At 39.4% G+C, this 10,162-nt stretch overlaps 1 protein-coding gene across 1 annotated transcript; it reads right to left on the reverse strand.

Annotated features, from left to right (window-relative positions):
- Window positions 1-6,346: 6,346 nt before the first annotated feature.
- Window positions 6,347-9,633, reverse strand: LOC122088285 (transcription factor bHLH62). Its single transcript, XM_042657492.1, has 8 exons — window positions 8,260-9,633; window positions 7,927-8,154; window positions 7,767-7,832; window positions 7,604-7,672; window positions 7,437-7,508; window positions 7,101-7,325; window positions 6,887-6,986; window positions 6,347-6,795 (listed from the first exon to the last, which is right to left on the reverse strand). Exons 1-8 carry the CDS (start codon window positions 9,265-9,267, stop codon window positions 6,758-6,760), a joined length of 1,806 nt encoding a protein of 601 aa, XP_042513426.1. The 5' UTR covers window positions 9,268-9,633; the 3' UTR covers window positions 6,347-6,757.
- Window positions 9,634-10,162: the final 529 nt, after the last annotated feature.

Raw genomic sequence — 10,162 nt, forward strand, 5'->3', positions numbered from 1 at the left:
GGGGGGGGATGGCTGATCAACTGCTTCCTTCGACGGCTGTGGAACCGAATTCAAGTTATCAGAGCTCGCAGCAATGATAACTTATAGAGGTTGATCAATCTTCACCCCCGGAATGTCTGAATTTTTAAGAAATTTAGAAACCTGAGCTTACAATGCTTCAACTTGGTCCATAACAGGAGTAGAATGAGAAATATCAGTTGTATTGGCCAATGGAGGAAGAGAACCAAAACCTTGCATTGTTACATCTCATAGCATCATTAAGAATTGTAGGAGGGAATAGAGCCATCTCTGGTGCATAACTAAGAGAAGTGAAAGGTTCAGAAATCTTGTCCATAAAAAGACTTGCCATAATAAAGTCTTCACAATCGTCAAGCAGGCCCTTAGCTACAACCCTGTGGGAGTCATCTATACGAGGACAAGCACCATAATTTATAGGAGAAGATCCATCAATTTCATGGGGCATTCATTACTCAAATTAACCCAATCATTATTCCATTTCCAAAAGTTCACCATTAAAGAAGCGGTAATAGCATCGTTAAAGTACCCTTGTGGAGGTAATCTTGCAACAGGAGAACCATTCATAAATGGAAAATAGTTCGTATCATGATAAATGCGCCCACAGGCTTTACAAATAGAAAAGAGCTCAAATGTCAGAGTAGCCGAGCTTATCATACCATCCATATTTCTAAGTCTAGTAGTTAAACAAACCGGACGTCTTCTTTTAAAAGAGATTTTAACTCTAGCAGTGAAGGGGGGAAGCCTTAATTCCACAAGGTTGAGAAAAATTTCCAAAGGTTTTCCAACACTGGAAGCTTGATGGGTTCTTCCAAGAAACATCTCTCTGGGATGTCAAAAACTTGGATCCAGACAAGAAGGAACTCTTGTTCCATGTCATAAGTGTTACGTGCACACAAGGGGCAATGAGAAAAACTAGGGAGAACAAGGAACATAAAAGATAAAAGAGAAAATAAAGGAGGAATGAGGAGATAAATTAGGGGAAAGGGGGTGGCTTTACGGACAAGACCTGGCGTCTGGTTTGGATATGGAAGCCTACCTTAACTTATAGAGTTTTGTTTAGTTCGAAAGTCTACCTCCATTCAAGATTATCCGCAATTAAATAGGTAATACAAGTAGTTATAATTTTAAATAATAACTCCTACCCACATACAACACTTCCCACATAATATTTAACTCATCCATAACTACTAATAACCACATAATAATTCATATGAAAATAACTTCCAAATAACTAACAGGCACCTACCGCCACATCTTCTAACATACGCCACTTCATGCACGTAACATTCCATCCCCATGGAATTGTCCTTGTCTTCAAGGGAAATGGAATTAAGGCAAAATAAGGGTCCACCAGGATCCCAAACCTTAATAGGGAAAACCCCAATAATGACGGTCACCTCATGGCATACATATCTAGTTGTAGAGACAGATATTTCATTGAAGAAAATGGTGAATGATACTTCCCTCTTCTTCTTCTTCTTCTTCGTTTCTTTCTTCATGATCTTCTTCTTCGTTTCCTTCTTCATGATCTTCTTCTTCATCTTCTTCTTCTTCTCTTCCTTCTTCCTTCTTGGTTGCTCTGGGTGCACCGATGCAATTGTGAAGTCGAGTTTCTCAGACAATGCTATCATTTTTTTCAGGATTTGATCCAATAAGACCAAATTCTTCGTTTGAAGATCATGAATCTTACTAAGATTCTGCTCCATAGGTGGGCGATTCATTGGCCCTATACCACTTGTTATGTGCACACAAGGGGTAATGAGAAAAAATACGGAGAATAAGGAAAATAAAAGATAAAAGAGAAAATAAAGGAGGAATGAGGAGATAAATTAGGGAAAAGGGAGTGGCTTTACGGACGAAGCCTGGCATTTGGCTTGATTAAGGAAGATTACCTTAACTCGTAGAGTTTTGTTTAGTGAGAAAGCCTACCTTCATTCAAGATTATCCACAATTAAATAGGTAATATAAGTAGTTATAATTTTAAATAATTAAATAATAACTCCTACCCACATACAACACTTCTCACATAATATTTAACTCCTCCATAACTACTAATAACCATATAATAATTAATATGAAAATAACTTCCAAATAACTAAGCACCTACCTCCACATCCTGTAACATATGCCACGTCATGCACGTAACAATAAGCCTCATCATCCAAAGAGTGGGAAACAAGGTGAATTAGAGATCGGTTATACCACCAAGGAGCATCATTAAAGAGCAAGTCTCTTAATATACTATTCTCGAATTCCAAAAAGAAACAACTCTCCTCAAAGCAACATATGGAGGAGGCCCCTTTGTGTTCCCAAAGAGAGACAAGAAAGTTTTGCAGGTCATCTCGGTTAGGTTTAATGAAACCAACAATTTTTTTTTTTTTTGGTAAGGAATGAAACCAACAATGTATCCAAAGAAAGAATAGGGAGAAGCTTGGCATCCTCTAAACTTCTAGAGTATATCATCCACATCATTCTCTAAAGTCATGTGGGAAGTATTCATACCAAATCCATATATCACTGCATGTAGGTCTGAGAAAGAAAAGAGAGCAGTTTTAACAGGAATCAGACAGTTTACATAACCTAATTTTTTCAATATAAATTCTCACACTACACAAGGGTTCTTCACAATACCTATTATAAGGGGTGTCAATTTTGGCCCGGCCATCTCAAGCCAGTACAAGGCAGGGGTTGAGCTTTTCATCTTGTAAGGTAAAGTCTAGGTTGGGATTTTTAGGTCCAAGGCCGTCCCATCCTGACCTTATGTATATAAATAAGTTACAAATATCCACACAACACCCACATTCTTTATTTTTCAATTCACCAACACTATATTTTTTAATCCATCTACACCACTAACACTCTTTATGGGTCTATGTTTTCTTGATTTATTATAATTAGGTTAACAATATTTTTTAAGAATGAATGGTGTTTTTTTTTTTTTTATTATTAAAAAAAAAATGATTGATGTTCATAATGTTTCTTTTCTCATTTTTTTAGTGCCCAAACGGTAAAAAAAAATAGGGGTAATGAACCTAAATGGCAAAAGCTAGGGGTGACAGGGTCAATCAAGGGCAACCTGGCCCAACTCAATCCAATCCAATCAGGATCAATTTAGGACGGACTGGGTTGGGCTGAGCATGACAAGGCTGAGCCTAGGCTTAGTAATGAGAACTTAGGGTTGGGTTAGAGTTTTAAAAATCAGGCCCAGCCCAGCCCACTGACACCCCTACATGTGATAATACATGTGGGCTCCCAAAAAAAAAACTCCTAAACTGTTACACATCTTAAGGCCCATGTCTAGGTGCGCAGGTGCGTTCTTAGAAGTAGTAGACAAATTCCTTAGGGTGCTAGGAGTTCAGTATTTGGTGGATCATGTGGTTAAGTATGAACCAAAAAACTAGCAAAATGAGTATACTTCAGATCATAACCTATCTATATATCAAATAGCCAGAACAACCAAATTAGTGCTTCATGCATGTGGTAGACAAAGCAAAGCCCATAAGCAGAGCATATCCCCATAGGCCCTGGACAGATCCTTTATCCTGGCTTCATTTGTGTACACACTTGATCCTGAGAAGATAAGAATCTATGTTCATGTGTCTAGACCACCAAAATATGATGGATGTTAAAATATCCTAAAAATACAGTTTTTTGGAGTTATTTTTTCTTTTTGTCCTTTTTTAAGTTCCAATGAATGACTTGAAACTAGCCATAAAAGAAAGGATTTTCTAGGATGTCTTTAACACTAGTGAGACAAATTGAGGGGTATTTTTGCTTTTTTAGTTAGACTGAAAGGGTTCAAAAGTATCAGAAAGTTCAGAACAGGGAAAGATATTGCCTTTGTTCTCTTTGAGCTTGATGGATATACTACACTACTGATAGCCTAGTTCCTGTTTTTTACCAAGCTGTGGTGTAGAGAGAAAGAAGAGAAATGCTAAGGTGGTCCTGGTATCATGGCATACCATGTGGCCCAGTTGCTTCACCTCTAAAAACTTTGAATCATGCACTTCTGATAGACAAATACAGGATCAAGTGGTAAACTGCTGAGTATCATTGTTGGCGTACCATGCAAAAACAATTATCTCATATCAGATGTGGGCAGCCCGGCCGATGTGTGAAGATTTATAAGCAGGAATCTCACATCGGATGTGAGTAACCTAATGTGAAGACTTGCAAGGACAAGTGCACCCTCTGTAATTTTTCGAGATAAAAATTGTCATTAACTTGTTGAAAATGCCCATCTATGGGTTCATATTTAGGGATTGGATGGGACCTTATTGTACTCAAAAGGCCACTGGAAAGATCTTAAAATGATGTCAAGGAGATAGGGGGGCAATCATTAAGTGCAACAGAGAAGTATGTCCATGGTCCCTTGTGTAGAGAGGAGGCAAAAACAGACATTCCACAAACACTTGCTATGGAGCCTCCTAACAAAAGATCTGAACATAAGAGGAGTCTATCCTGTCAATGAGACCATAAAACAAAGAGCTTGTGACCTTGTCCTCTCTGACTGGAATGCATCTGTGGACCTAAGGCATCTAGCTACTAGAAAGGATAGAGGGAATGAAATATGTTATGGGCAGTGTGACTTGTAGATACCTCAGCCATCTATCACCCAACTTAAGTCTCGACTCTGGAGGGAGTTTGATTCTTTTCACCCTTCTTTTCACCCTTCCTATTCTATGAAGAGAGAAAAACACACTTCACAATAAAGATATCCCACAAGCATTAAAAATTCAAAGAGGAAAATGGATCTGAAAGTGACATCTAGATGGCACCAACCATCTAATCTGAAGAGGAAAAACAAACAAGACAAAAGAAGGAGAAAAAGAAAAACAGAAAAAGGCAAAAGAAAGAAAAATTTCACAGTGAAGTGCAGTGACTAAAATGGAAATAGGAAGAGTAACAGTGGCCAGCTATCCAATTTAAGATGAAATGGCTCTGATGGTGACTTCAATAATAATAAATAGCTCATTCCCTCCTCTACCAGACAGGTTACAGGTGGGGGAAAAACCCTTCCAATTAGAGAGGATGTAATAATACTTAGGTCAATGATCATGGTTGGTGAATCAAATGATGGTCCTTTGCAACAACAAAGTCTAGTGTTTTCTCCCCTACAAAGCTTATACCAACCCAAGTTAAAGCAAATTCTTGTTGAGGTGAAACTTGAAATATAGACATAAAAGAGGGAAGGTATGCTTTTGATGAAACCTGATAGAAACAGCAACAGACTGGTTAATGGACCCCTTAATTGATCATTATAACCAATTAACAATCAATACCTAATCAAATCTCTCCCAACCATTTCCGCACAGTGGGCCTGATTCTCTTGAATTTTCGGGGGTTACTCCCGAAATTTCTAAGGCCAATCCTGCTAAAAGGGACAAGCCCTTGCAGGATTTACCTAAGGAAGTATGAACTTCATGGAAGGTCTGGGGGACCTTATCAGGTTGAACAGATCAAGCCATTTATGGTGACCAAACATGAGAGAGACATGCTTATCCAAATCCGGTGCATCTCTTATGGCAGTCTGCCTTTCTGTTTCTCAATTTACAGGTGAGATTGGTTATTGGTTTGTTATGTTTCTTCTCTGTGTACTGTGAACATACAGCATTGTCAAGGCATCATTATCTTAATTAATGACCTTAGTTTGCAGATAAATAATAGAACTTCCAATGGAAAAGGTAAGGCTGCAGGTTTCTTTTGTTGGTGTCTGGAGACTTTTATTTTATTTTTTATTTTTTTAATAACATCCCTTCATAAAAAAGTTAAAAAAGTCTATTCTAAATGGTATCCCTCTGTACATGAAGTCTGAACTCCACTACATTGATCTGGTTATCTATTTTTCACAATATTCTAGTGTAGTGGATTGGATTTAAAAGTTATCTGATTCAATGGGCCTGGTCAGAACATCACCATTGCCAACCTGGGATTCTTGGATGCCCTTCTCGCCAAAAGGATTGAAAAAGCTTCCACATTACAGCTTTTGCTACAGTAAAGTAGAACAAGAATTTCTAGAGTTTCTTTCTTCTAATGTTGGTTGGTCTATGAAAAGTACAGGGGAACCCAAGATTGGAGTTAGAACTACCGGATCTCATGGTCGACTCCAGCTCAAAACTACCCAGCATCTGAATCTTCTGTTAGACTTAAGAAACCAGAGGCCCCCACTTAACAGCTGTTTACCATATCTAAAACTCTGTTTCCACCACAGATTACGCGGTTTTACAGTAATTCAAAAGCGGGTCCCATACATTAAAAAAAAAAAAAAAAAAAAAATGAAAAATCATGACTGAGAAAATAATTGAACCATACAATATAATAAAACATCTTAATCAACTGATAATAGTATTACTGGATGGTAAGGTTGACATGACAACAAAGGTTGGATCAGAAGTTGGTACCAAAACTCCTCCTTCCCTCCTTTCCTTTCACTTTAATGTTCTTCTTACCATGCTACATCTTATATTTGCTGTAATTATATTTTGCACCACAGAATACAATTAGTTCTAAAATTTTACAAAGGATACTTGTGAGAATTCTCCAAAGAATCAGTCACAGAAATGATGAACACAAAGAAGGGGACCCAAAAAAGGGAAAGAAAAAAAAAAAATCTCTTGCTCAGGACTAATGGTTGATAGTTCAGGAGCTCGTGTGCCGGTTCAAAGCAACATCTTTCTGTATATACAAAGCCCTTCTTTACCTGGGGCCTCAACCAAATTCAAATTTAGTAAATTGGTGATCAGAGTTCAACTTTCATGTGGGTAGTTGGCAATGAGCCTGCAATTGATAAGTTTGGTATTAGAAATTAAAAACCAAGAGCTTCAAACCAGAAGGAAGAACTAAAATTTTGACTACGTTTTCCTCTCACCATGGAAACTCTGTGGCTGGAATGCTGCTTCCTGGCTCTGGTTCTGGCCGAATCCCATTTGAACAACACTTTGGAGGTCGTCCTCCCAGAATGATGAGAGCTGGATTATTCAAACAGGTAGAGATGAGAATATGATAAGGATTGTGGGAACTTGTTAAAGTATTTTGTAAAGACATAACCTTTTTCTTGGAGGAATTAAACAAAATTGAATTACCTGAGAAGCAGCTTCACCAAAAACATCAACAGAAGATAACTGCACACCAAGATTTAGACGAAACGCGGCATCTAATGGGTTCACTGAGCACTGAGTCTCTGCTCCATTAGAAATTCCACTTTGAAGGGGTGGTCCTTGCTGGTGCTGTTGCCCATATTGAAAGGCTGGTGCTGAAGAATCTAATGGGTAAATTGGATGTGGCAAGGACCCTCGAGGCTGAAGTATCTGAGTTCACAGAAAAAGAAAATAAAAAAGAACCCCATTTCAGCAGATTCGCAATTGATTAATTAGCGAAAATAAGTTCTTATGCATCATAACTATGACTCATCAATTTACCTCCTTTGAGAGTAGACTTTCCATGTTGAAATCAAGCCTCGGGTTCACAGTGGATAATTTCATAGACAGGAACTGCAAAAACACATTACAAATTCAGTCATTTAACTCAAAATCTGAAATTATGATCACAAATGGATGTTGGGTTATGTTGTTGAATCTGAATTTACCTCAACTTGGCGTTGCAGTGACTGAACATAGTTTATAATCTCGTCGAGCATAACCGCTTTACCAGTCACCTACAGTTGAGAATTCAAAGCCATGTTTAGAATCACAATTCATTCTTCAGTCTTAGCAGCTAATCAACTTTAACTTCTTTTCAGTGGACAATACCTTATTGCAACCCGGTACAAGATCTTGAAGGAACTTCATCCGTTCACTGATCTTCTCTCTTCGGACCTGGAAACCAGAGAATCAGAAAGGCCCAGTTAATTAGGAAGGTGATCATTATCCCGGCTTCATATTATTCTGAGAGAATTGCTTCAATTCTTACCCTTTCAGCAAGACTGTGGCTATCAGTGGCTTGGCCTCTTCTTGCTCTAACATGGATGTAGTCCTTGGGAGGTTCTGGTGGCTTCGAGTTATCCTTGGTTTTCTTCTGACCTCCATCCCCTGGACTGTTGGAACCCCCATTGGGTTCTGCCTTTGCCTTTGTTGCATCCTTTTCCTTTGCAGTGGCTTCAGCTGATTTGCTTCTTTTTGCATATGGGTCCTCCTCTTCCTGCAAGTGAGAATTCCTAGGCCTTTAAGCTCATTCTTTGAGGGATTAATTAAGAAGATTTGAATTTTGACTTATGATTTGATAATTCAGACAAGAATTGCATACCTTCGATTCTTTTTCAGAAGGGGATAAAGGGGTGTCCTTTGCTTTTCCTCTTGGAGCAGCTTTTCTCTTTCTGCCATTGGCAGCATTGGAAGCTTTCATGACAGAATCCCCACCTGGGATTTGCTCAGAAATTGAGGATTCCTCACGAGAATTTGCGAAATCCTCTGCATTGTCTAGTGTTGAAGACCTCGATAATTTACCGAATTTCCTATCTGAAGCCGAAGCGGATCTCATCTCTGTCTCAATTGTGTCCTGCAATGGAGTTTCTTTGTTCTCCTGACTACCCATCTGAGACCCAACAACCTTGAGAGATTGGCTGCTGGAGACTCTCGATAGCTTTCCATTCCCCACCCTTGGCACTGATCTGTAAGGGAATTCAGCTTCTTTGAGTCCAAATTGGCCTGTTAATCCACTGAAATTCCGACTGCCGAAGCAGGAGGACCTCGCAGCCCTCTCTGCAAATCCAGGATCAGCAGCGAAAGGAGCCAAACTTGGATGGGTAGGCATGGGATTCCCCAAGAGGGGTATATTCCCAGTGACCTGATGATCCATCATGGAAAGATTTAGTTTTGGTGGTGAATTCAAAGGGGTACTATAGCAGGAAGTGTTGGCACTATTGTTTCCCCCAATGTAAGAAGCCGAAGCTGCACTACCACCCATTGTCCGAGACTGAGGAGAGATCTCTCCGGAGTTACAGATGCTACCAAGTCTCCCAATCAGTTCTCTGATGACGACACTGTCAGGCGGAACCGCCGCATTCGATGTGGCAGGAGAAGAAACAATTGAGCTCAGGGCTGATTCAAAAGGAACACTCTGATCCATTGAATTCTCCCAATTGAGATTGAGGAAGCAATTGGGCAATTGCTCTGAAGAACCATTCAGGTCTCCAAGTGGAAGCTCCATGGCTGAGGATGAAGAATGCCAATTGGTTGGTGTAGAAGACGAAGAGGCTGGATAAGTCAGGGGAGGTGGGCTACCAGCATTCATAAAGAGCTTCTCCTTTTCCATAGACAAATACTTTTAGAATTACACAGAGAAGAAAAGCTGAGATCAATAGAAGCTCTGAATCTCCAAAAAAATTGAGGACCCAGATGAAGATTCACCACAATAAACAAGAATCAAGTGTTTGTGAATTGAGTTTTTGCTCTTTCCCAAGTGGGGTGTAGCAGCAGTAGGCACAAGAAGAAAGAGCAAAGCCAAAACCTGGTTGGAGTAAGAGAAATGTGGTTTGATTTACTCTCTTGTGTTAGTCCCAAAGAAGGCTGAGCTGAGGAGGTGAAGAGAGAGGATAGGAGAGCAGAGGAGAGAAGACATGGGTTGTGAAGGAAAGCAGAGAAAGGGAAGGAGAGGGGTTGGGGTGGGATGTATTAATAAAGCTAAAAAGGAAAATGTTTGTTTGACCTTTTTTTAATAATACTCTCACTATTTCCTACTATTAATAGTCTTTTTCCCTTTTTTACCCAAAAAAATAGTCTCTTTCTCTCTCTTTTCCCTTTTTTTTTTCTTTTTTTCTTTTTTTGTTTTCTTCTTTTCTTGATTTTCTCTCTCTCTCTCCCTCTCTCTCTCTCCTAGCTTCCGTAATCGACGGTGGAGTGATGCCGGGCCATGGACATCAAACCAGCTAATGTCCCCTCTATTGAAATTAACTCCTTCCCTCTGCCATGAAAGCCTGATAGTGAGATGTTTGAAAAGTTTGTCCTTTTTTTCTTTCCTCTTCTACTTCTGCGAAACGAGAGAGATTGAAATTTGAGAGAGGAGTGTGTTGGCGTTTAACTGTTTAAGCTTTACCTCTGCTTGCCAAATACAAAACTGTTTGGCATATGGTAAAATCATCAATAATTAAAATATGAGAGAGAGAGAGAGAGAGTGAGAGAGTGAGAGGGAGAGAGGGGGGGGGGGGGGG

This window comes from Macadamia integrifolia, chromosome 9, assembly GCF_013358625.1.
Source record: "Macadamia integrifolia cultivar HAES 741 chromosome 9, SCU_Mint_v3, whole genome shotgun sequence".
Lineage (NCBI taxonomy): Eukaryota > Viridiplantae > Streptophyta > Magnoliopsida > Proteales > Proteaceae > Macadamia > Macadamia integrifolia.

Bases quoted from the DNA above. Each gene is read 5' to 3' on its own strand.
- LOC122088285 (XM_042657492.1), bottom strand. From the start codon at position 9,267: ATGGAAAAGGAGAAGCTCTTTATGAATGCTGGTAGCCCACCTCCCCTG. The intron at 8,155-8,259 runs GTATGCAATTCT...TCTCACTTGCAG, and splicing joins CTTCTGAAAAAGAATCGAAG to GAAGAGGAGGACCCATATGC. The intron at 7,833-7,926 runs GTAAGAATTGAA...TCTGGTTTCCAG, and splicing joins GCCACAGTCTTGCTGAAAGG to GTCCGAAGAGAGAAGATCAG.